Source organism: Anolis carolinensis, chromosome 3 (genome assembly GCF_035594765.1).
Source record: "Anolis carolinensis isolate JA03-04 chromosome 3, rAnoCar3.1.pri, whole genome shotgun sequence".
NCBI lineage: Eukaryota > Metazoa > Chordata > Lepidosauria > Squamata > Dactyloidae > Anolis > Anolis carolinensis.
Window position 1 is genome coordinate 253930924 of NC_085843.1, and position 27707 is coordinate 253958630.

Genomic DNA, 27707 nt, shown 5'->3' on the forward strand with positions numbered 1-27707 from the left:
TGAATAAGTGTAGAGATAAGGTAATGAATCAAGAACACTAAAAATGGATATAAATATTGCACTTGTATTACTGCATGAGTCAATTTTTTAAAAATCCTCTGAGACAAGTATAAATTAAGAGCTTAATATCTGAAATTTTTCCTGTTTACTGGCATAACTGAACCTTTTGAAATATAAAATTGGCACTCAAGGTATTTGTCTTGTGGCATTGGGAATATAAGTCAATGGAAGTTACATGGCTAGAAAACTCCAGTGAGTACATGGCCTTCTCAGAAAAATACGTCTTCAATTTTGCTTGTATAAAGGAATTTTTTGAAGAAAGATGACCAGGCACAGTTGAAAAATATCACATTTCAGCATTGTTTATTTTTTAAGATATTCAAGATCTTTTGGTTCTTTGTCTTGAACGTCATAGTAAAGCTGCTGGGCAGAATTTTACCTTTTCCATCTTCTTCTACTTGGCCCATGATAACATAATTTAAACCTGTTAAGAAGGAGAAAAGAAAATGTTAAAAACAATTGCTGCTGTAGTCTGGAAAATACTGGAATATGTTTGTGGGTTTCCTTTCCATTAATGTTTACTTATTACAGTCAGAACAAGTCCCAACATACAATCGATAAATATAGATTTCATGAAATCAGCATATTTTCCCCACATTATATATTTCAGATGAAAATGGCTATGATGTTGTTGGTATAATAGGGCTTGTTTCAGGATAGCTTTATATGGGAGGAATGTAACTAATCAACCTATCTCCTCTTTAACATACAGTAGAGTCTCACTTATCCAAGCTAAACGGGCCGGCAGAAGCTTGGATAAGCGAATATCTTGGATAATAAGGAGAGATTAAGGAAAAGCCTATTAAACATCAAATTAGGTTATGATTTTACAAATTAAGCACCAAAACCTCATGTTATACAACAAATTTGACAGAAAAAGTAGTTCAATACGCAGTAATGTTATGTTGTAATTACTGTATTTACGAATTTAGCACCAAAATATCACAATATATTGAAAACATTGACTACAAAAATGGCTTGGATTATCCAGAGGCTTGGATAAGTGAGACTCTACTGTATTTCAATATCGAATTACATAAATTTGAATAAGTGAAAATGTTTTTAGGCAGGAAATTCTAAATGAGCAAAACCTGTGCATTTTTTTTTTAGCATTCATCATTAGGTTAAGTCTGCCTTGACATTTTGATCTGCAACCGAGCAATCTTCATTCTGGCTCTTGGGCAAACTAATTATGAAAATGGGAAGAGCAATGATAAAATGAGACTAATGTGTAAAATACAAAATAGTATTAACTACTCACTTACCTCTTCTGATAAGAGGACATTGTTTACAGACAACAGTAATTTTGGCACTCAGATTTTTGCCTGCTTGCTGGATTGCTAAATTTCCTTCTTTATATACATTAATAATTGATATTGTAGCATGCAAGCTTCCACCCTTGATGTTAGTTGTGATAACAGATCCAGTTATTACTAGGAGAGAAAATAAATGATTAATACATCAAAAATGCAGTTTATACACAGCAGCCAGAAGTCTGTTTGTGACACGTACATTGATGGGAAAGCGCCTATGTCCTTTTATGGACATAGTTGCAGGAAGAATTCAATATTTCCTTGCATATCATTCAGCTTCTGCCAATTTCCAAGTGCCCAACATCTGTTCCCATAGCCATTTACTCCTTGAGTCTGGTTGGGGGAGATGTCCAGGAAGCAGCCAGCTACATAACTGCTGCTGACCTCCATAATCTTCAGTTGGAATCATGAATAATAGATACAGTGGATGAGATAATGCAAAATTATAGACTGTGATTGGTTACTGTACTGTGATATTGTAAATAATGTATCATCATACATAATGTGGAAGAAAAAAGACCTCATAATTAACAATAATATAATAATAACTTTATTTTTATACCCAGGAGCCCCGGTGGCTAAGTGCGTTAAAGCACTGAGCTGGAGACCGAAAGGTCCCAGGTTCAAACCCCATGAGCGGCGGGAGCGGCCGCTGTTAGCTCCAGCTCCTGCCAACCTAGCAGTTCGAAAACATGCCAATGTGAGTAGATCAATAGGTACCGCTCCGGCAGGAAGGTAACGGCGCTCCATGCAGTCATGCCGGCCACATGACCTTGGAGGTGTCTACGGACAACGCCGGCTCTTCGGCTTAGAAATGGAGATGAGTCAGACATTACTGGACTTAATGTCAGGGGAAACCTTTACCTTTTACTTTTTATACCCCGCCACCATCTCCCCGAACGTACTCGGGGCAGCTTACATGGGGCTAAGCCCGAACATAACAGACACAGTAAAACACATCAAATAAAACCAGTCAATAAAAACATATCAATAACAGATCAATAAAACATAGATGGAATAAAAACATGGAAATGCATAAAAATAACTGGGCCATAAAGTGCATATATTGAGGAATGAAGTCAAGAAAGGTACCCAAGAATATGATCACAAATAAGTGACTAAAAATGAGATAAACATGGCAACTACTCCAATTGCAGGAATAGAATAAAGTGCAACAGATATATACCACCAGGACAAGCCTTACAGGGGCAAAAATTATTCACCAAAGGCTTGTTGGCATAGCCAGGTTTTTAAGGTCTTTCTGAAAATTAAAAGGGTGAGGGCTTGCCTAATCTCTCTAGGGAGTGAGTTCCAGAGTCGGGGGGCCACCACAGAGAAGGCTTTCTCCCTCGTCCCCACCAACCGCAATTGTGAAGGTGGCGGGAGCGAGAGGAGGGCCTCCCCAGATGAATGGAGAGACCGTGTAGGTTCATAGGGGGAAATGTGGTCACGAAGGTAGGTGGGTCCCAAACAGTTTAGGACTTTGTAGGTAATAACCAGCACCTTGAATTGAGCACAGAAAATAAACGGCAGCCAATGGAGCTCCTTAAACAGGGAGGTAGACCGCATCCTGTAATTCGCTCCAGTTAGTAATCTGGCTGCCGAGCGCTGGACCAGTTGTAGTTTCCAGGCCGTCTTCAGGGGCAGCCCCACATAGAGTGCATTGCAATAATCCAATCTGGAGGTAACAACTTCTACATGACAGAGAAATATCTACAAATGGTATTATGGATTGAGAAGTAAAGTAATACTTAAAATATATTTATCACTGTGTACAAGACATACAGGCCGTTTCATGAAAGATCCCTGAATAATTCCTGAATCAACACTTTCATAGAGCAACAGTTCTCCTTCTGTTCAGTCATTTGTGTTTAGACTGGAGACCCTTTCTTCTGACACACATTCACACTGTCTTCTCATCAAAACATTTCAAGGAATATAACTGAGTCATAGACACCAGTATAAGAGATGCAGGTTGCATGATCTCAAAGAATCCCTTTGTGCACTAATGGGCAGTTTACAAAATGGCCTGGCCCTCCCCTAAAACTAAACATAAATCCTTAAGTCACTGGTTGAAGAAGGAGAAAAATATCACTTTGTTGTTCTTACCAAAGTTACTTGAACAGTAATTGCTCTCAAGAGTTCCAGTCCGCTTGCATTTTTGCTGGCACAGGGCAACTGTAGGCTTCAAAGCTTTCCGCAAAAAGATCCAGAAAATAAGAGTCAGTGAAGACAGTGTTTCAGAAGCCACAGAGGACTTGCACTCTTCTTGATTGTTTGTATATTTATATTTATGTGATTAAAATGTACAGAGAGAACGAGCATTCCCAAATGTAAAACTCATAACACTAAAGAAAGAATTTATGTCAATGGGGGGGGGGGGTTAAAATATATTAGTGTGTTTTACTCTTAGCAGTTGGCCACATTCTGCACCAACTCTAGCCCTAAAAGAGGCATTTAGTATCTGATGCTGATCAAGCCTTGGGTTCATGGAGGCGTAAGTGACATTTTTGAGCCCCATCTCTGTATCTCTTTCATAAGAAGCAGAAAATATTTTACGAACGGACTTCCTCATAGAAGTAATCAGGCATAAAACAAGTAGTGAGTGTACTTAGATAGAAAGATTGCTGGTCTTGCAAATCTCTCAGAGCTGTTGGGCAGCTCGGGTGAGAAGGGCAGGGTAGAAATGATGGAAATAAATAAATATTTGTATGTTCATTTTCTGAAAATCTATATGTAGACCTTTGCAATATTCAGTTTGCACAGAAAAGGGTAATGTTCAAAATATGGGGATATAGACAATCTGGTATTACTCTGAACATAAATATTCAGGATTGAAGGATCTGCTACTTCTTTTTAATCCAAAAGAAATACTCTTCCAGACCCTTAATTAGAGTAAGAAGATTATAGCAGAGAAGTCAGTGATACTAAAGTTTTTACTCAAGCTATTTTTTCCACTAAAGCAGTTATATAGAGGCTTTATACTCACTTGTGGTGGCAGGAGACAGCGTGGTGGTGGCTGGTGATGTGGTTGTGGGTAATTTCTTGGGTCTGAATTTGTAGTGCCCAATAAAGCCATCAGCAGTTAAACTTAAATCAGAAAAAAACTGAACAAGCAGCTCATTTCTCTCAGAGGTAATAGGCCTGAAAGAGAGTAACACAACCTCTGTTAGTTGACTTATTTGCAACCAACAGATTTTGTAACACAGTGCAGTTTGCAACGTATTACATATGCAAATATTTTGAATCAACTTGAACTAGATCTTCCTTTTTAATAAAATTTCTTTTCATATAGAACATAAAGTTTCCTGTTACCAAGTATGTACTTGGGTATGCAAAATGAAGTGAGCTTCACAAGTCCTGAAGAAATCTTTGTCAACGCAAATATTTACTTAGGCTCTTAGAAGCATAGTAACATTCAGATAGGGATGGAGAAAATAAGGAGTTCTAAACTGGAGCATTACACAACACATACCCACTAGTTCACAAACTGACTTGTGTACAATTTGCCTTAAATTAGCTCTACAAAACTGGAAACATTTATGCATATGTTTAGCTTTATGAATAGAGTTATACAACCTTCAGATTTAATTCTGAAATTCTCTGCTAGGTTTCATCAACTGAAATCTTTATACATTTGCACTAGCAGTTAAGATAAAAATTCTCTGCAAATCTGCATCTCTGCTGGATGGCCATCTGCCGGGGATGCTTTGTTTCTAGGTTCCTGCATGTCAGGATTGGACTGGATGGAAGTTGTAGTCTCTTCCAATTCTATGATTCTGTGATTCATAACTGATCTCTTTCTTGATCTTTCCTTATATAATCCTTGGCCGTTTCCCTTGTTAATGTTCCCCACATATAATCAGCTTTATTTCCTTCTTCTTCTCTATGTTACTCATACCACTAGGTGATTTTACCATGCTTTCTCCTACTTCTTGCCCTCTCGAAATCCACTTTACACTTCTGAGAGAGAACTATGCTGATAGAGTGATTATATCTCTTCACCAAATAGATGTTAAGCCCCAGTAGCACTTGGGGAAAGTCCTCCACTATTGACTCACAACTTGGTGTATAGCACAGCAGATAGAAATTCACCTGGTAGGGCCGCATAGCACAGCTCCACATATAAGCATCTTTTGTAGTCAAAACCAACATTTATTATGTTTCTTTAACATATGCCTCCTGCACATTTCCAAGACTGAAATAGAGTCACTTGCAATTTAGCATAAATATCGACTGAACTAGAAGTTTGGTTCTATCTACAAAACACTATAGTGCAACAGAGGGTTCCGATTTCAGGAAGACTGAGACAGACTGTCCCGTTAACTTTTATGGTCCTCCTTCCGTGAGATATTACTTCAGAAGACTATAAAGAACACATAATTGGTTGAAATAGGAATCAGATGTTATGCTGTCTTTTCTTTCTTTACCTGCTCTAGTACTGCATGGATAGATGAGTCACAAGGGTCACTCAGGAATGGATACCCATACATGAAAGAAGTGGTGTTATATGCTGAGACACAGAAACACTGAGATGTATTAAAAAATAACAAGGCACAGGCAATCAATCCAACGCCATACAGTTAGGCCTCCACATTCAGTGGGGTTAGGGGCAGAGGTCTCTCATAAAAGTGAAAAACCACAAATAAAGAAATTGTTCTTTTTTAACCTGAGAGAACACTTCTCTAAACATTTCTATGCACTCCAGCATGGTCAATGTCTGCTAGAAGCTGGCCAAGGACTTAGAGATTCCTAGAGAAATCGTCTCTCTAGAAATCTCTAGGTCCTCCAGCATGATCATAGAATTACACAGGAGGACCTACATAATGTAGGGAGGGCACTTTCAATCATGTCTTTGAATAATCAGATCCATAAAACTCAAACCACTGATGTGAAGGGACGTCTGTACAGCGAAGTGTGCAGCTTCATATCTATCATGTATTGTGTACTTTGATCTGTTACCAAGGCAACTAGGTCACTTATCTTTGTACTGGGACCTACTAGTCTTTGGCCTTAATTAATAAAAAGGACTAATTTATTTAAATTTATATACTCGAGTATAAGCTAACCCAAAACCCAAGCACCTAATTTTACCACAGAAAACTGGGAAAACTTAATGACTTGAGTATAAGACAAGGATGGAAAATTCAGCAGCTACTTGTAAATTTCAAAAATAAAAATAGATACCAATACAATTACATTAATTGAGGCATCAGTAGGTTAAATGTCTTTGAATATTTACATAAAACTGCAAGATAATAATAAGACTTTTAAAAGATAAGACTGTCCACCTCTGATTACCTATATACTCGAGTATAAGCCGACCCGAATATAAGCCGATCAGGACCCTCACTAGAGTATAAGCTGAGGGGGACTTTTCAGCCCTAAAAAGGGCTGGAAAACTTGGCTTATACTTAAGCATATACAGCAGTTGGCAAGAAAAATAACAGTTGTGCTATAAACCCTCATACATTTATCTATATCAATATCAGTAATCAATACATACAATAACCCTCTAAATTTGTGCAACGCACAAGCATACTGAAGATTCTTGAAATATATTGAACCAATTTATAGCCAGGGTAGTATTTAACACTAATGAAACAGCACTTTATTATACAGGTTTTCTGTTACAGTGAAGGTTAAGACAACAAAAGTCCAATATAAATACATAAACGATCACTGATGATTAATAAAGTTCTGCTGAGTGAATCCAGAAGGATGATATTGAAATAGCAGTTGCTTCATTGTCCCGCACCCAACCCTGCAAACACCTTTTTAAATAAAACTAATACCATTACTTACGCTGGTGGACTGTCTCCACAGTATTTTCCAATTCTCCTAGCATCATTAATCTCTCCACCATTAAAGACGGCCACATAGTCATATCTGCAGTAGTTATCTCTCTCCACATCAAATTTTTCAAACTTTAACTCTATTAGCTGCAGGAAAAGGATTAAGAATCTAATGAAAACATTTTTGTAGCTAATTATCCATAAGAACATTGCTTCAAAATTAAAATATGTTATAGCCTACTTCTTTTCAAGTCAAGCTTAAAAACCACAAAGATCTTCAAAGGCTAGCTAGTTTAGCCCATGCATTTAATCCTCTTCTTAGGAATGCTAAAAAAAGGGAGATCCTAAAATATGTTTGTACAGTGTTTCAATGAATGAGTGAGTATGCGATGTATTATGGCTTCAGATGTACTCAGCGCTAAGATCAAGTCCTGCCTTGATATTTGCAGTTCTTTTAAGTTTTAGTACATATTAAAGCAACAATATTAGCAAGAAGACAGTTTGAAAATGTAGTTCAGTGTATCACAAAAATGTAAATATAAGCAAATAAGAGAAAGAAGAAACTATAGGAAATGAACTATATGTACAAGGCAAAGGAAAATAAAAGCATAACAGTCAGGTTTCTTGCAAAACTAATGGCCAGGGCTACTGGGCTATTTTGTGATTGTGATTTTGGGATTACTTCCATGACTGTGCATGTGAAAATAATTTGTCAGAGTATCTTATTCCTACAGTGTTGAAACTGCTTATGCAATTACTTCTAACACTTCTTAAAATGCATCACGTGGGAGATAGTGGCCAAGAAAGCTACTGGGAAGACAGATGTGGATGTAACATTCAAACATGCAGTCAGCCCTTCACTTTCAACAGAGTTAGGGGCACAAGGCCACTGCAAAAGTGGAAAAACCACAAATAAAAACATGATTTTTTAACCTGATAGAACTCCTCTGTGAATCTTTAGGTTTTCTAGCACAACTTCAAAGTCAACATCTGTCAACAATTGACCATATTCCTAGAAGTGTTTTGTCTGAGAATCTCCAGGTCATTCATTGGAAGTTGATCAAAACACACATACAATATATATATACATACATACATACATACATACATACATACATACACGCACGCACGCACACACACAAATATTGCTATTGTGCTCACAGTGCCCCTACTATGTAGATCAGGCATGGGCAAACTTCAGCCCAGAGCAGACTTCAACTCCAAAACACCTGGAGGGCCGAAGTTTGTCCATGCCTAGTGTAGATGCTACCTGTACCAAGACTGCATCCCAAGACTTAAAGGGGACCAAGGGCTTCCCAAACGATACTTGAGCTTCATATTAAGATTAAAATGCTTTTAAACTCTCCTCTTTATTTATAGCGACTAAGAGCAGGATTCAATAACTCTGTAGATTAAAACAGACTGCTAAAATAAGATTTTCTCTTGAATCACCTTATTGTCAGATTCTCCCCAAGTAAAATAAAAGCACAATAAATGCTCATGAGATAAGGTGAGACCTTGATTCATTAGTATAGAATTCTTCACAAGAGGCATTACTGAAGTATACTGAAAATAAGTCTGCTCTGGTGTCCACAGCCACATAATGAAGACAGATTCTTGAGAATAAAGAGTAAAAGATGAGAAGAATAATGGGAAGATACAATTCAAGGAGAGCTGGAATAGATTTTCAGACACATTTGAGAGCAATCAAGTGCTAATTTATCATGTTAAATTAAATCACCGGCTTTCCATAAATGGTTAAATCATGTGGATACAGAAAGGAAGGAATGTGGATTAAAAATGATTCCAGGAAAAGTCTAAGCTGATGCACATCTCCCAGTTCAAGAAAATGTTATCCTGATCAATGCAGGAGGGGTAATGAGAAGAGTGGGGGAAATTAAGGATCAGAAGAATATATTTATCTTTGCCAGTGCTTTCATTTGGAGGATTATGATCATGAGAAGCAGATTAAAAGGCAACTCAAAGTGGCATGGAAAAGGTTTCAGAAAGTTAAATGTAGATATGAAAAGCAACCAACCTACCAAATATGCTTGAAGATTAAGGTATTCAATCACTATGTGTCTCCTGCCATAATATAGTTTAGGGAGCAGAAACCTAGGCAACAACAAAAAAGACAGAGCAAAGATTGAGTACCCTGCCATAGCAGGAAAAGGCATGCTAGCAAGACCAGTATACAGTGAATGTCAAATGGATATGAAAGTAGCCAACATGGCTCAGTCCGAAGAAATGAAATGGTAACATGCTCAGTACTACAAAGAGTAAATAGATTAGTACATTAGAACCTGAAAGTATGAAGAGCAAAGGGAACTGTCAAGACTGGCAATATTTAGACAATGCTGTGTTTTGTACCTGACGTAAACCGAATTAACACTGAATATATTTGAAGAGAAAATATATAACTCTATCTTAAACTGATGTTACTTGTTTGTAATTTACTTTAGTGCTCAGAAATGGTTCATGTGCATTAAACCTTTTTCTATGATCAAAACAATATTTTATTTTGTAAAATATTCTAAAATAAATCAGCAGAAAATAATGTTCACAAAGAAAGGATGCTACTCCTGTACATATGATAAGATAGAGAAAACAGAAAGATGTGAAGGAAGATTACTCAGAACAAGGTGTCTTAGACAAGAATACGATTTTTCTAAGACATACTTTTGAATTAAAAAAGAAAACTGTTGTTACTGGTTTGATTTTAAAGTTAGGAAACAAAACGTAATTGTATCCTAGCTGTATTTTTTTAATGGATTTTGATGACAACAGGATATACATAGAAGGCCCATACAGAAGATTACCAGTACTAAGGGACAAACTTATTGTGTAATTGTAAACCTGTAATGTGCAAAAGGAATTCTGGATATAATAGCAACAGACAACTATTTCTACCAGTATCTCCTATGAAACTCAGATCATGTTACAGTTGGTACCATTAAGACAAATATGACAAATTATGATAAATGACAAATAGAAGACTCAGCCAATCAAATAAAACATTTGCTAAGTAAAAGCAGAGTTGTTTTCATTGCCCAAATCAGAGTGAGCATCTACTGTTTATGTTTTATTGATTTGTTTTATTTCGATGTGTTTTTACAATGTCTGTTATTATTTTGTCTTGGCCCCATGTAAGCCGCCCCGAGTCCCTTTGGTGATATGGAGATGGGGTATAAAAATAAAGTTTTTGTTGTTGTTGTTGTTGTTATTATTATTATTATTATTGTTGTTGTTGTTGTTATTATTATTATTATTGTTGTTGTTGTTGTTATTATATAATACAAGTTACAAATCACACAAGAAGCCATTGGTAAGATTGTGACTTTATACAGAAATGAGGGTGAAACAGGTGAATGCTAGAAACCTTTTTTGGGGATGTTATAGCTACAAAAGAGCTAAAACTGGTGGAATTTTACATACAAAAGAAAATATGGAAAGAAAAGTGAGATTTTGCATGCAACTTACCTGATTCTTTGGAGCCACAATGTGCCATGAACAGGTTACTCCTGCTGGGTAATCGCGGTCAGGCCAGTTGGGTGTTTTAAAGGATCCAGAAGGCTTATCTAGTCTTCCACCACAGTATTGATCTCCTAAAAATATACAATATGCTGCTATTTCCCAAAGCACAGTTCCATGTAACTGGATTGCCCACACTTTTTAAATAAGGTATACAGTGAATCGAACCAATTACATACATTTTTCCAAACCCAACTGTACTAGATAAGTCATAAACAAATTGTTGAGTTGGCAGAATTGAAGAGAGGTGCAATATTGAAGGTGCTCAATCCGATATGCATCAATGGCAGAGCAATTGTAGTCAATGTCTATGATAAAGTCCGAAAATGTTTGTTTCATCTTAAAGACTAAGAATGTTTATTTGGCACAGTGGTTGCCAACCTGTGGTCCAAGGACCACCGGTTGTCTTCAAGAACTAAAATATGGTCTGCAGCCTTACTATTACTACACCATTGCAATGAGAGACACTGGTCTTGCAATATCCTCTTATACTGCTGAGGCAATGGGGATGTCGGGAGGGGTGAAGCTGACTACCCATGAAAAGCGCGGCACCAAGTCTCCTTACTGCTGCTGCTTCTCTCCCCCCCCCCCCCCCCCCCCCAGCAAAGCTGTTCAATGTGGTGCCTGGAAGCGGGGGCGCCTTGGTGTCTTTGTTTTTAGGCCTGTTCCTGGGGTTATTTGGGGTGCTGATTCAGAAAAGTGCATTGGATAGACCACATCAGCTCTAGATTATTAAATATGGTTTTCTGTGGCTGAGCAGATGGCAACTACTGGATGGCATATGTTCTGTATCAGAAACTAGAGCTGATGTGGTCTATCCAATGCAATTACCTGAATCAGTACCCCAAATAATCAAAACCAAATCTAAAGTTGACCAAAAACTGATGCCACACTGTGCCACCAGGGGCCCCAGAATTGGTAGAATCTGGATAAATGTAGTTTTTGGTTGCTTGACCCTCAGTTAGATATTGAGTGGATACTAAATGAACTTAATTCCTAGTTAAATCTCCTTTTAAAGATTCTATATGGAAGTGTAGACCTTAATACGCTTCTGATTGTAAATTTTAAGGATCTGCAAAATACCTCTGTGATGTGGAACTGTTGCAGAAAATTTTGCCACGAAGCCATTTCCAGCTGTATTGGCATCTGAAACCATTTGTACCAACATTTTGTTGCTGTTGGCCACAAGCGCACCAGGTTTCAGTGTGCCACAGAACCTGCCAAGTCGCTGGCCATTTGTGTGTCCACTGTAAACATCCACAAAATCGTATCTGCAAAGGTTGTCACTTTCCAAGTCTATAAATCTAAAAGAAAGGAGAACTACTTTTCCTTCAGGAACCTGCAGAGACAAAGAAAAATACATCTTAAGGGTCACTGTTTCTGAGGCATTTCTAGGGTATAAATCTTAGCCTTTATATATTTTAAGTGCTGTCTTTTACAAAGTGAGTATCAAAGTCTTCTGAAGCTCCAATTGTTCTCATATTAAAACCCCATCCAAATACCAGTCCTTCCATTTTATACAAATGAGAAATTAAATTCCTCCCTGCTCCCATCTTTACATCAACACAATATTCATTACTCAATGATACCATTTACCTTTTATTCTGTTGTGATCTTAACAGGAACTTTTAAAGGTTCTTAGCACTATTTTCACATAGCAACATATTCCAATTGATTTACAGCATATTTTAGCAGTCCTTTCAAAAGCTTAGTTTTTGCTTAGACACATACTTGAAAAAGTCCTCTTTCTGCATGATAAAGAAACATTAAAACATATATGCCTCCACTATACTAATGATACAGTGTGTAACATGACTCATATGTCGGCACAAGTAATGAATTTGTGTTCAATTCCCATTCCTACTATTTTAGGAAATCAAGACATATTTTCAGTTTGGCCATTTGAATATTTTTAGTAGCACTCTTCCTTTTAGTATTTTCAATAATAGATTTGGTTGTTTTTTCTGTTTACTTTCTTGGCTTTTGATCTCTTGTAGGGCCTTGGTAGCTAGAAAGGCAGCATAAACATACTTATTCATATAGTATGTTTCATCTTTCTGCCCAAACTTGCATACAGTAAGTTGCTCATACATCTACTCTGGCTTGCTCTAAACCTTTTTGTGTGGCCCCAGTAGGGAATTTAAGCTCTTTAAGATCAGCCTCTTTCAACCTAGTATCTTCCAAAAAGTACTAACATCATCTCCAACATGCATTTTTGAGGTGTTTGAAGCTATAGTTCAAAACATCTGGAGGGCACCAGACTGGGATAAGCTGACCTAGATAGCGATGTCTTCTTTCATATGATATATGCATCACAGTAAGCAATAAAAACGGTTATAGCAAATTTTTAGATCAATGCTCAGTGCCTGTCTCTTTCTTCACAGCCACAAAGGAGAAAACAAGAAAAAATGATAAATCAGCTGGATTTCTTTTTCTCCTCCACCCTTTCTCTAGAGAGCAAGTAACCCAATTCATTCCTTTCCATGGAAAAGATTGCCTAATTTTTAGGTTCCTCTCCTTGCCCTTATTTCTTTGCTCCTTAGTAAAACACTGAGTGCTAAATATTCACCATATGCCCAGAAAGAGGTACTCATTTCTCCCCAAAGAATCAGACACAAAGTCTTGATGTAGGGGGCAACTGCACTGTAGGATTAATGCAGTTTGGCATCACTTTAACTTCCACATCTCAATGCTATGAAATCATGGGAGCTGTATTTTGGTGAGGCACCTGCACTCTTGGGCTAAGAAGACTACAACTCCCACGATTCCATAGCATTGAACTACGACAGCTAAAGTGATGTCAAATGGCATAAATTATACAGTGTAGATGAACCCTCACATGCAGTTCAGTTCTCTGTCCCATGCTGCTTGCTTTTAAAACAAAACAAACAAAACAACCAAATATATTAATAAAACTAAACAAAACCTCTGTCTTCCCATTTGCTCTCTGTGTAAATCAGAAAGGCAATGCATGGCCTTCCAGATGTGATTTCACCACAACTCCAGAATTGGGTAGGACTATTGGAAAACTGCAATCCAATACTACCAGGAGAGCAACATATTGTCTTTCCATGATATAGAGAGAGTAGGAACAAACACTTCCAACAGCTAAAATACTTTGCAGAATGCCAGATTCTCCCCCACCACACTTTTTTTGCATGGACAATTTGCATGAACAGATGTTGGCTTAGTTTCAAAAATGCCATTATTGAATACATACAAAGATTTATTTTTGTCAGTGCGGAAGGGCTCTGCAGTTTTTGTGGCAGTATCTCTCATGCAAGTATTTGCTTAAGGTATTCCCAAAGAAGGAAAAGAAAATGTTCTCTCTGTGCTACCAAACTTTACTCAAATAACCAGAAGTTAAACTATTTTTCAGATGTTTGAATTTAGTTATTCAGGATCAAATTCTTCATCCATTTGAGTCAAGAGGATGATAGCTTGGCTCAATGGATTAATTTAATGAGATTCATATTCTGTCTGGGTAATAATTTCAATCTCATCTGTCCATGCCCTGATGTTTAAATTTGTGTGGACAGACAAATGCCAGTGAGTTTAATATTTGAAAACCTATACTACAGTTGTCTTCTTTGACAGCCAACAAAACTGTTCTAGGTCCTCATTCCTCTTCATCAGTGGTTCTCAACCTGTGGGCTGCGGGCCAGAAGTGGGCCGCGAGAACAAAAATCTGGTCCGCGAACCTCCTTCCCCTTTATTTCTTTATTTATTTTATTTTATTTCCACTCTTTTCCACAGAGCTGACTATTGCATTGGATAGACCACATCAGCTCTAGATTATTAAATACGATTTTCTGTGGGCAAGCAGATGGCGACTACTGGATGGCACATGTTCTGTAGCAGAAACTAGAGCTGATGTGGTCTATCCAATGCAGTTTTCTGAATCAGTACCTCAAATAATTAAACTGAATCTAAAGTTGACCAAAAACTGATTTGTAACCTTTTTGGTACTAATGTTGGATAGTGGTCCCTGGTCAAAGTGGTCCCTGGTCAAAAAAAAAGTTAGAAACCATTGCTCTTCATGAATGTATGGATTCACACTCCCAGTCCTTTTTTCTGTGAATTAAGTTACACCCACAATCTTAAGTGTACAAGTAACAGAATTACAGCCCTGTCCTTGTATTACTGTAGACAGCTATTCTATCCCCAAACTGGTTAAGGAGTGTTTAATGGTCTGTGAAAATTAGTGAAAGGAGCTAAAATGTAACATTGCTTATTGTAGTTAATATAACTAACTTTCCAAAGCATGCTTCTTCTCACCAGTAGTGGAATGGAATTCTGCAAATTATCTACTTACAGAACGATGATGAACTTGAATGCTATTTTTATAGCTTCTTTTTATCCACCAGAATGCGTTTTCTTAGATTACTCATTCTAAATCACCGAGGACCATCAAAAAGGGAACAATTTCCAAACCATTGCTATGTAATGCTTTGTTTTTTGTGTGCTACAAATTACTATATGAGGGACAGTAACTGTAACAGTTTTGGTAGTACAACAGGTCAACTGCTGTGCCAAGGCTGTAATATAAAATGCTGTATGACCTGCATCTATAGTTAGCAAAATAAAGGCACTTTGCAGCTGGCTAGGAGCAACAGTGGTGACAGAGGCACAATCCATCCCTCTTTGCCTCTGGAGATGAATGAAGAGAAAACAGGATGATAGCAAATCATTGAAATTGGACCCAATCCTGCTATCCACATTGCTGCAAAGCAGCAGGAATTTCCTGGAACTCCAAGCGAACTCCAGAGCAACCCCCAACTTTTCCTAACATAGGGCTGGACTGGATTAATCTTTCACCTGCAATACCTGCTGGAAGTGAATAAATATCATGGGGACAGTCAAGAGCCAAAATAGAAAAAGTCCAGATTTTAATGCCATGTAGATGAACCCCCAGGTTTGAAAAGGGTAGCTGTCTTAGGGATGGGATGGAAGCACATATTCTAAAATAAATGCCTAAAATAAGAAGTCATAGATCCAGCAGTCTATATACAAGTATAGATTACATTCTTTATTTTGGTTTTTTTGCACACACACTACTAATATGCTACCAATTTATTATCACAGACATCCAACAAATAATTCCAACCACCATCCACAGAGGAAAATGCATATTATTCTCTTTAATGTGTTTTTGATGCCAAAGTTCTTACTGTGATCTTCCAAGTACATTTGGTGTTTGGGGGATAGACTCCTGGAAATCCTTCACTCCCAATAAAGCCTGATGCTCCAGTAAGAATTCCACCACATTTAAAGGACCTGGGAATCAAAAGAAAGCTTTACTGTTGAAAAAGCATTACCAATGCCGAGCAGAAAGTTGTTATGTTATCTGAAATTGAGATCCCAAAAAGTCGGGGCTCGGAAAAATGAGCTCTTGGCTTTGGAAGGCACACCAACTTTTCCTTTTCCCACCACCACATAAATAGTCCAAAGTACCAGAATTTCTTTTATAGCCAAGTCCCTAGACTCAGTTTTGAGACTGGAATACAGATTCACTCAGACGAAATACAAGTCTCATGAGAGTACAATGGATTCTGTCCAGAGGAATTCTAAACCCATCATCTTAGTCCTGCTATCTACGGTCTCATTAAGGAAATCTCATCTTCTCAGAACCACTCCTCTCCCATAGATATCAATGATAATTGTTACTCTTTTCCGATAAGCCCCCGAAGGCAGAAAGGCGGCTGCTACCCTGTTTCCCCTAAAATAAGACATCCCCAGAAAATAAGACCTAGTAGAGGTTTTGCTGAATTGCTAAATATAAGGCCTCCCCCGAAAGTAAGACCTTGCAAAGTTTTTGTTTGGAAGCATGCCCGCCAAACAGAACATTACAGCCTGCAGGATTGGTAAACATATGTACCATAGATTGTTGTACATGGGAAAAATCCTGCAGACTGTAATGTTATTGATAGGATTCACAGTTTCTCTGGTTATGCTGGTTTGTGATGACAACTACTGTGTAGTATATAATCAATGTTCATTTTTTTGTTCAACAATAAATGTGAATTCTTCTTCATGGAAAAATAAGACATCCCCTGAAAATAAGACCTAGCGCATCTTTGGGAGGAAAAATTAATATAAGACCCTGTCTTATTTTCGGGGAAACATAGTATGGACACAGAGACAGACTCAAGATTTCTCCAGTAAAGTTTTTATTAAATTCCCTACCATAAACTTTCCACTATTCATGGACTCTAAAACATTATAACAATGAATGTACTGTGAACCAATAAGATCATGGATCATAATTGGTACCAACCAGTGTAATGTTTATTAGGTACTGTTCCATTATCCGGGCGGAGGCCAAAAGGGGGCACTAGACAGAGAAGGATAGTCCATTTTACGGGAGGAGGGGGGTTTGAAGGAGTAAAACTATTTCCCCCTGTTTTCCTGTTATCCCCCCCCCCCCATGTCACCTTCATGGAAACAACCCTCGTTTATGAACTGGGAAGTGAGGAGGGGGAATAACCAAAGAAAATGGGGGAGATTGTTTTCCTCCTTCAACTACCCCCCATAGCGCCCTTTTTTGGCCTCCTCCCAGATAATGGAACAGTACAGTCCATTATTTCCAAATGTCTATATAATATCAATGTCAAATCTAGGAAACTTCTCCTGGCAACCTTCCTTGGCCAACTGAAGCAATAACGCAATCTCTGACTGAACTCTGTGTGTCTTAATTAGAACTGATGGGAGCTGGCATGTCGGGACGAATCCTAAGATTTCAGATAACAATATCATTAATAAAATACACAGAGCATCTATGAAAAGCAATTAAAATATCTGCATCTATTTAAATTTTTATGCAACAGCACTGCCCAAAATAAGGAGCCTCTGTGATGTATATATTTCATATTCATTACTGAAGTCCATTCTGCTTGGGAAAAACTGAGCATTTTTTTCTGTGAACAGAAATATTTAATACTGTATCAGGCAAAATTTTGTATGCCAATCACATATACAGTGCATATTTGCATATGCAACCAGCTTATTGAGATGGTTATGCAGTTTCCTGGTAGCATATTTTATATATAGATATAGTACTGCAGCTTTAGCCAATGTTTCAAAGCACTTCAAAGACTTTGCTTGCTTTTGGATTTAATGCTTAGCCACGGCAATATTTTTTTTTCCTTTTAATTATTTAGGTGTTTGTACATCATCTTGTACCTAAAGGTCTCAGCACAGTTTACAGTAATTTTCTTCAATATTTGATTCTGCTCTGTTTCCTAATTATGTTACATTTCAACAATTTTGTTTGTATTGCATAACATAATTTTGCTTTATGGAGAATGACAAATAACTATGCAAAATATTAAAACATCAACACTGACTATTGAAATCCCATTGGCCTTGATCTGGCTGCAGAAATATTGCTTGCACAATATATTGCTTGCTTAAGGGCCATCTGAGCTAAACACTTTTTAAAAAGAAGCTGCAGTTGCTAGCATCCAGTGTGAATACAAATCTGAGATGATGTGTACTCATGATTCATCATTTTGTCCACTGCCAAGAACTTTGGTGTCTGCTCTGGGACACTGCTTTGTAAACTGCAGCATAGTGCTTCCTTCAGTTATGGATTAAAGTGGACTAAAAGAGATACTGGGAATGCCAGAAAACAGGACTCGGCAAGAAAGGATAAATGTACAAATATACATACATACATACATACATACATACATACATACATACATATACATATTAGTGCCTCAAATGTTAGCCCTGTTTCTGGATATATTTGACCTGCTGATTCCAAAAATGACACCAGTTTCCCCCTATTAGCTCTAATATTTGCGATACAGAAAATGTCATCTATCAGCCTTCATCTGCTCACCCATAAAAAAAAAATCATGATGACCATATCTAAGAAACTAGAGATGATGCAGTCTATCCAATGCAATTTTCTGAATTAGTGCCTCCAATAGCCCCAAGAACAGGCATTAAAACGAAGACACCAAGATATTTTTTTGTTGGGCTGTGTAATATGTAGCTATTTTAACTTGGTGAAAATGATTGATAGTTCTTCTCAGCCAGATGGGACTGGCAGTTATTTTTTTCCAATGTGCCAGGAACCTGCACTATATTTGTGCCCATTAGTTACAACTGTTTCTTTCTATGATGAAAACCTGCCAGGAACCACCATCCAATTACTTAGGAACCAACGCCAGTACAGAAACCATCATTCTGAGTTGTACTCGTGCAAACTAAAGAGTTCTGGAAACTTCTCAAAGCCAGATATTGTATAGTGAGAAACTGTTATAGTAAGTTTTAAAATAACAAGCAAACATATTTAAAATGTAGCATTCTATGTATTTTGTTGATATGAAAGGAAAAACTAACTTTTAGACACACCTGCAATATTAAGGAAGAACAAGGTAGATACAGTATCTTGTTTATCACAACTGAGAGATGGTATGGACATAACTGGAAAATTTTACATAACTGAGAGCAAGCGTCATCATTTGGTGATAAAAGCAGACAAAAATCCCACAACATGGGTAGGTCTAGTAGCCATGGCAAGTTCACTGGACAAGACTCATCCAGTGACTCACAATATTTCCAAGAATGAAGCATGAGACATATGTGGAAAACTGTTGATTAATGCCCAATGAAAGACTATGCTGGAGTTCAGGAGGAAAATGATCACAAACCAAAGGAGGATTTCTTGTTAACCATAGGTGATTGGAATACACAATTAGGAAGTAAATATTGTAGAAACATTGGTCTAGGATCAAGAACAGAGTATGGCTCATCTATACTTCTTTTGTGCCATGTGCAAATGACTTCATGGGCAATGTAAAATGTATGATATAGATTTAAGGAAAGAATGCTTTGAGACAGAACCCTATACACACATACCTGGAAGGAAGTCTTATTGCATTCTATGAAGTTTACTTGTTAATAAAACATGAAAACATCTATAAGAATATCTATTTCCAGGAAACAGTACGTTTATTTTTTTTCATATCAAAAGCATTGCATAAATTAGTATAAAACTGATAAAAATAGAAAGAGCACAAGCGGCTAAATATCTTTTGACCAGAAACGGGCAACAGCGACTGCATTATCTGTAGCCTCAAACAATTCTTCCTCTGTACATGAGGCAGGACATTGCGGACAAGCATACATATGCGGAGTTGTCTGTTCTGCTCTACAGTCACACAAGGTGGAGGATTCTTTTAGGTCGTGCCATTTTGCCAGGTTGTCTTTTGATCTGCCCACTGCACTTCTGAGTCTGTTCAGGGACTTCCAAGTTGCCCATTTTTGGATTGCCCCTGAATGCAGATCTTCGTGGTAACAGTAGTTAGAAAGACTGATAGGTTTTGAGGCTTCCTTCAATGTTTCCCAATCTAAGATTTTACACTCTGACAGGTAATTGAATTATAGCCTTAATTGCAAAACTGTACTATATTTGCTCCCTCAGTGTGCTGTACTTGTGCAGTGCATATTTTGGGGATTTAAAGCTTGTGTTTAAAGCAAAAGCATAAGAAACAACATAGGAAGAAGACTGTGTCACAGGAGAAGCAACTCAAGTATCATTGCATTAGGCTTTAGACGGTGCTTTTAAATTAAAAAAAAAACCCTTCAAACAGCAGAGAAGCCGTTACAGAGATTCATTCAGTATTTCATGAAAAAGATATAGAAACATGTATGCCAGTTCTCCTCCCAGTGCACAACCCAACAACTTGAATATTAAAACTCATGGAACATTACCAGCAATTGCACATCTATAGCTCTGCTTATGTTACTATCTTTATTTTGCATAAAAGCAAGACATAATAATAGGTTGGAGAATCCCTTCCTTTACACTGGCCTGCAAAATTGAAGGTCATAAAATTTATGCTGCTTTTACAGGAATTTGGCATTCTAAATCCACAGATGACCTCAGATTTGCTCTGTCACTTACAACTTTTTTCCACAACTTGCTTTGATGTTTTCATTTTGCAATATGTGGCTTTGGGGAGTAAACAATAAGAAAGTCTTCTTTTAAAAGACTTTTGTACAAAACGCTTATTTCAAAACACTGTCATTTATTGATATAAATATAAAACTTAATTCAGAGAGCTAAAAGGAATCACACAGGAACACCAGTGTCTGCACTTAATCAAGACTGAGTAATTTATCAATGGAATTGACAAAAACACTGAATTTATAGTTCACCTACAATCAAAGAACATTCCGAATTCCACCAACAATGGAATTGAATCAAACTTGGCACACAGAAGCAACAGAAAATACTGGAAGGGTTTGGTGGGCATTGACCTTGAGTTTTGGAGTTGTCATTCACCTACATCCAGAGAGCACTGTGGACTCAAACAATGATGGACCTGGACCACACTTGGTACAAATACTCAACATGCCCAAATTTGAACACTGGTAGAGTTTTGGGGGAAATAGACCTTGACATTTGGGAGTTGTAGTTGCTGTGATTTATAATTTACCTACAATCAAAGAGCCCCTTGAACCCCACCAAGGATAGAATTGGGCCAAAGTTCCCACACAGAACCTCCATGACCAACAGAAAATACTGGTCTTTGGCGACCCCTCTGAACCCGCCTCGCGACTCCCCGATGGGTCCCGACCCCCAGATCAAGAATCACTAAGCTAGGGGGAATGTCCCATGGACTTAGATTTCTCTACAGTGTACTAATGCAGAGAGCATGACAAATAAACACGATGAACTGGAACTCTTAGCACAACAAAACAGTTATGAAGTAATGGACATAACTGAAACCTGGTGTGATGAATCCTATAATTGGAATGTAGTACTGAAGGGTATAACTTATTTCAGAGAAATAGACCAAACAGGAAAGGGGGTGGAGTAGCATTGTACTTTAGGGATGTTTACACCTGCAAATAGATGCTGGACTCCTAGCAATCATGTTGAGAATATCTGGATAAAAATTAAAAGAGCGAGAACTGGAAAAGATATACTTGTGGGGATCTACTGAAGATCCCAGGCCCATCTGAAGACCTGGATAAAGCCTTCCTTGATCAGATGACCAAACATGTAGAAAGAAGAGACCTGGTAAATGGAGTGAAAGTGATGGGATCCTTAGATGGGAGTGACGTGATGCTGATCAATTGTCTCTCTTCATCCTGGAAAGAAGTGACTAGTGGGGTGCTGCAGTGTTCTGTTCTAGGTATAGTGCTGTTCAACATATTTATTAATGACTTGGATGAAGGTTTAAAAGGCAAACTTAATGTTTGCAGATGATACTAAATTGGGAGGAAGAGCTAATACTCCAGAATACAGGATGAGAATTCAAAATGACTTTAACAGATTAGAGAGCTGGGCCAAAACTAACAAAATAAATTTCAACAAGGGGGAATGTGGGACACTTAGGCCAAAAGGAAGGAAGGAAGGAAGGAAGGAAGGAAGGAAGGAAGGAAGGAAGGAAGGAAGGAAGGAGGAAGGAAGGAAGGAAGGAAGGAAGGAGGGAGGGAGGGAGGGAGGGAGGGAGGGAGGGAGGGAGGGAGGGAGAGAGAGAAAGAGAGAAAGAAAGAAAGAAAGAAAGAAAGAAAGAAAGAAAGAGAAAGAAAGAAAGAAAGAAAGAAAGAAAGAAAGAAAGAAAGAAAGAAAGAAAGAAAGAAAGAAAGAAAGAAAATCACAGATACAGGATGGGAAACGCTTGGCTCAACAACAATACATGGGGAAAAGATCTTGGAGTCTTAGTAGACAACAAGTTGAACATGAGCCAACAATGTGATGCAGCAGCTAAAAGGGCCAATGGGAATTTGGGCTGCATTGAAGGGAGTATAGTGTCTAGATCAAGGGAAGTCATGGTGCCTCTCTATTCTGCTTTGGTTATACCTCATTTGGAACACTGTGTCCAATGCTGAACATCACAGTTTAAAAGAGATATTGACAATCTGGAAGGTGTCCAGAGGGCAACTAAAACAATAAAAGGTCTGGAGACTATACCCTGAGGAGCATCTTGGAAGTGGGTATGTTTAGCTTGCAGAAGAGAAAGTTGAGAGGAGACATGATAGTTATGTATAAATTTGGGAAATAATGTCATAAGGAAGAGGGAGCAGGCTTGTTTTCTGCTGCCATGCAGACAAAATCTCCAAGCAATGTATTCAAATGACAGGAAAGGAGATTCCCCCTGAACATTAGGAAACACTTCCTGACCGTAAAAGCTGTTCAGTAATGGAACTTAATGCCCCAGAGTGTGGTGGAGACTCCTTTTTAGGAGAGCCTTTTCTCGGTCTCACCACCAGATCAAGTGCACATGGTGGGAACATGGGAGAGGGCCTTTTCAGTGGCTGCTCTCAGACTATGGCACTCCTCCCAAGAGAGACCAGGATGGTCCCATTCCTGCTGGCCTTCCACAAGCCTTCTGCCAACAGGTATTTGGGAAAGGGTAAGGGGCAGGCTCTTGGGAGGTTAGATGGGATTGGGGGTGGATATGAGTTTTAAAAGCCCTTTTAGTGTACAGCATAATTGAGCAAAAACAGCAGCATAAATACAAAATATACAAAAGATAGAACAGTAATACGATAAAACAAGAATTTTAAAACAGTTAATAATATCAATCAACCACCAGGTACAGTTCTGTCGACTACATCGGTTCTATCGACTTCATGGCAGGGGTTAGACTGGATGTCCCATGTATCCCCTTCCAAGCATGTCCTTTGTTAATTCAACAGCTAAGCACCAGAACAGAAACAGAAGAAGCTGTTCACGCCCTCCATTTAAAGCTGACGATAATACCTGTGTTCTCTAGACATCAAAGACATTACGTCCTACTTCCACTATTACTTCTGTCTGCAATGGTAATGAGTGAAAATGTTAGTTCAGGCTGCAGTTTGGTTGCAGGAATTGGATGCAGAAAGCATCTAGTTCTTGAAAAGAGTTTCTAATTGTTACACAGTAATTAGAGCATGGTGTACTTGGACTACAACTCTGGAAACCAGGATTCAAATCCCTGCTTGGCCATGAAAACCCACTGGGTGACTTTGGATATGTGATAAACTCTCAGACTCAGAAAACCCTATGATTTGCTTTAGGGTCACCATGAAACCGACTGGGCAGCAATGAGCAAGTCAACCCTGTGATGGTGTCACATTAGGTTACCATAAATTGGAAATGAATTGAAGGCATATAGTAACAAAATGAGAGAGATGCCCAGGTTTGAGACTGGGAGCCTTTCACCATCTCACCAGCACAGGATACACCTATGTCTACCATTATGTCTTTGTTTTGCTTTCCATGGATGCCTCATGCCTGCTGTTGGCAAGAGGTGGGGATGGTAATTCAACTGCTGGGTGCTGGTATCTTTTGCTTCCATACTGTGAAGTAAAACTGAGTAATGCAGATCATTGAGACCTGGGTTTCAATTATATTTATAAAATCATAGAATCATAGAATAGTAGAGTTGAAAGAGACCTCATGGGCCATCCAGTCCAACCCCCTGCCAAGAAGCAGGAAATCTCATTCAAAGCACCCCCAACAGATGGCCATCCAGCCTCTGCTTAAAAGCATCCCAAGAAGGAGCCTCCACCACAGTCTGGGGGAGAGAGTTCCACTGCCGAACAGCCCTCACAGTCAGGAAGTTCTTCCTGATGTTTAGGTGGAATCTCCTTTCCTGTAGTTTGAAGCCATTGTTCCGCGTCCTAGTCTGCAGGGCAGCAGAAAACAAGCTTGCTCCCTCCTCCCTGCCTATTATGTAAAGAACCTTTTATATTCATTATTTAATTAAAATGACTTAACCATGCTATTAGACATGGCAAATAAACAGATATTTTCAGGTGAATATCTACATGCATGTTTAAAATTGAACATCATGGTTGTAAACATCCAGGCTATTAGGCAGTGAGATGAGTGCCTCAACAGCATATGCAGGGAGGCCGCAGCAATGGCACTCTCCACACTTGTGTGCCTTCAAGTCATTTATGGCAAACCCATCATGGATTTTTTTAAAAATATATTTGTTCAAAGTGGGTTTCATCTTTGCTCAGAGGCTGAAAGTATGACTTACCCATGGTCACCCTATGGGTTTCCATGGCTGAACAGGGATTTCATCCGTGGTCTCCAGAATCATAGCCCAAGATCCAAGTCACTATACCACATGGCTTTCAGTCTCCACACCATTACTGCTAAATCCCACAGCTGAATCCCACTATTATTGTATATGTCACACAAACTACCCACCTACTTGTTGCTTCAATCGGATGGACCCTGGGAGGGGTCACACGGAGGTTGTGGTGGTGGTGGTGATGCCCCCCCCCCCAGTACCAAGAGCAGAGCAAAATTTAAGGGCCAGGTGGCTGAGCCTCATCACAAATGATCAATCAAACATATACTAAATGCCCAAGCATGAAGAAATATTAAGGCAGCTGTTGTTGTGGAACCCTCCCAGGAATAATAAAGTCAGCCTGCAATCCATCCTGTGGCTGTTTATTTGGCAGTAAGAGACACTGAAGAAGGTCACTTCTAAATAGTCACTCTGCTTGAATCTTTACATTTAAGGACACACTCAATGATAATGAATGGGAAAAGGGATTTGAACTTCCCTGGTAACTATTAACACCCTGATTGGACCCTCCAATTGTCAACAGGTCCAAGGTGATAAGAGATTATCAATATAACATTCAGCTTCTACTTCAGCCATTGTCTGTCCCTTCACTGGCAAGGAAGCACCACGTTTTACTCTGCTCTCAGCAGCAAATATTTTGGGATGGGCCAGTTAAATATGGCATGTAGCAGGGATCTGTGGCTTATTCCCTGCTTTGTAGTATCTGTCTAATGTGGGCTCTCCATGTCTCCTAGCCTTCCCTCACTCCAAAAATCAGTGTTGATGTGGTGAGCAACTATGAAATCTGGATGTCACTTAAGCATGAATCACTTCCATTCTCCAGAACAGTTTCACTCTTGGGTTGATTTCCTTTCCAACATTTTTATTGAGTTATCAACAGTATGACATAGTAGCAGAATGTGAACATTTTTTAACAAAACCACCAAGCAACTCACCAACCATTGCATATGATCCCACCAAAAAGAAAGATTTTCAGGGTTTAGATGAAATCTTTGGTTCACAGAGAAACTAATGAATTCACTGGGTTGCTCTGAGTTTTTTGGGCTATATGGCTACTATAAGCATTTTCTCCTGATGCTTTGCTTGCATCTACGGCAGGCATCCTCAGAGGTTGTGAGGTCTGTTGGAAACTATGCAAGTGGGGTTAATATATCTGTGGAAGGTCCAGGGTGGGAGAAAGAACTCTTGTCTGTTTGAGGCAGGTGTGAATGTTTCAATTGGTTTCAAGGTTTGGCTGTTTACTGTCTGTGGGAATCAATGCTAATCTAGGTGACCAACCGAAACATTCACACCTGCCTCAAACAGACAATAATAATATAATAATAACTTTATTCTTATATCCTGCCCCATCTCCCCAGGGGGACTCGGGGTGGCTTACATGGGGACCAAGCCCAGCAATATACAATAAACAATAAAATACAATAAAATACACACAATATCACACAATAAAAGCGTAGACAGTAGGCAAGAGTAACATAGGTAAAGGTAAAGGTTTTCCCCTGACGTTAAGTCCAGTCGTGACCGACTCTAGAGGTTGGTGCTCATCTCCATTTCCAAGCTGAAGAGTCGGCGTTGTCCATAGACACCTCCAAGGTCATGTGGCCGGCATGACTGCATGGAGCGCCGTTACCTTCCCGCTGGATCTACTATTGATCTACTCACATTTGCATGTTTTCGAACTGCTAGGTTGGCAGGAGCTGGGGCTAACAGCGGGTGCTCATTCCACTCCCGGGATTTGAACCTGGCACCTTTCGGTCCACAAGTTCAGCAGCTCAGCTCTTTAACACACTGTGCCACCAGGGTAACATAATGGGCTTCAATCTTGGGGCAAAAGAATAAAATTATAGTTGTGCAAAATTATAGTAGTTCTTTCTCCCACTGGACCTTCCACAGATATATAAACTCCACTTGCATAGTTTCCAACAGCCTTCACAACCTTGAAAGACGCCTACCACAGGTGCAGGCGAAACATCAGGAGAAAATGCTTATGGGACATGGCTATACAGCCCAGAAAACTCACAGCAATCCAGTGATTCTGGCCATGAAAGCCTTCGACAACACAATAAATTTACTATCAGACTGAAGGATCTTCACATAAGTCCAAATGAGTAACCCTCTTCTTCAGAAACAAAAAAGGAGCACTCTTGCATAAGAGAGAAGCCACAGGGACTGAAACTTTTAAGTCTCTGAAGTCTGAGATGCGAGAGCCAATTGTGGAGGGAGAAGTGTGCTCTGCGTGTACTCAGATGCTCTCCTCCTCCTCCTCCTCCTCCTCACCTCAAATCCCTCCAGCTTCCCCAGTTTCCCCGTGTGGGGCGGGGTGCCCATCCCTTGCATTCACCAACAATCCTCGTTTAGTCCGGAAAGCGCTCCCACCCACCACGCTTGGCACCCATTCCCTCCAGCTAGTCTCTGTCTCTCTCTTTTGCCAAGCGGCTTTCCCCTCTTTCTTCCACGGGACAGGACGGTTTTCCTCCTCGGCACAGCACTTTATGGGCGGCATAAAGCAAAGGCGGGCGGGGAGGGAAAAAGTCATAAAAAGAGTCCCAAAACGCTGAGCCACAGCATGGGCGCAAAGAGAGGAAACCCCGCAGAGATGCGCAAAGTTCTTGAGCCAGGGCTTGGCGCACAGGGGTGGAGTGGAAGGCAAGAAGGGGCGCAGGAAGGGGACCAGGGGCTGGTCAGTTACCTGGGTCTTTGCTGCTGTTGCTGCTGCTGCGGGGTGTGGGCGCGCTGGGCGGCGGCTGAAGCCAGGAGGAGCCCCAAGGCAAAGGCGCAGGACAGGGCGGCGCTCATGATGCCCTTGGAGTCGGGCAGCCGGGGCTCCTGGGCGGCGAAGGCGTGGGGTCGGGGCTTGGAGGCACCTTTATCAAGGGGCTCCCCTCGGAGGAGTGTCTCTGGGCGGAGAGCCCATTTGTTGGCGAAAGCGAGGGGAGGAGAGAAGCGCTGGCCCC

General features: G+C 39.3%; 1 protein-coding gene across 1 annotated transcript; it reads right to left on the reverse strand.

Moving 5' to 3' along the window:
* Window positions 1-346: 346 nt before the first annotated feature.
* pcolce2 (procollagen C-endopeptidase enhancer 2) lies at window positions 347-27707 on the reverse strand. Its single transcript, XM_062976639.1, has 9 exons — window positions 27443-27707; window positions 15871-15976; window positions 11783-12038; window positions 10649-10773; window positions 7179-7315; window positions 4363-4517; window positions 3483-3566; window positions 1326-1493; window positions 347-484 (listed from the first exon to the last, which is right to left on the reverse strand). Exons 1-9 carry the CDS (start codon window positions 27547-27549, stop codon window positions 354-356), a joined length of 1269 nt encoding a protein of 422 aa, XP_062832709.1. The 5' UTR covers window positions 27550-27707; the 3' UTR covers window positions 347-353.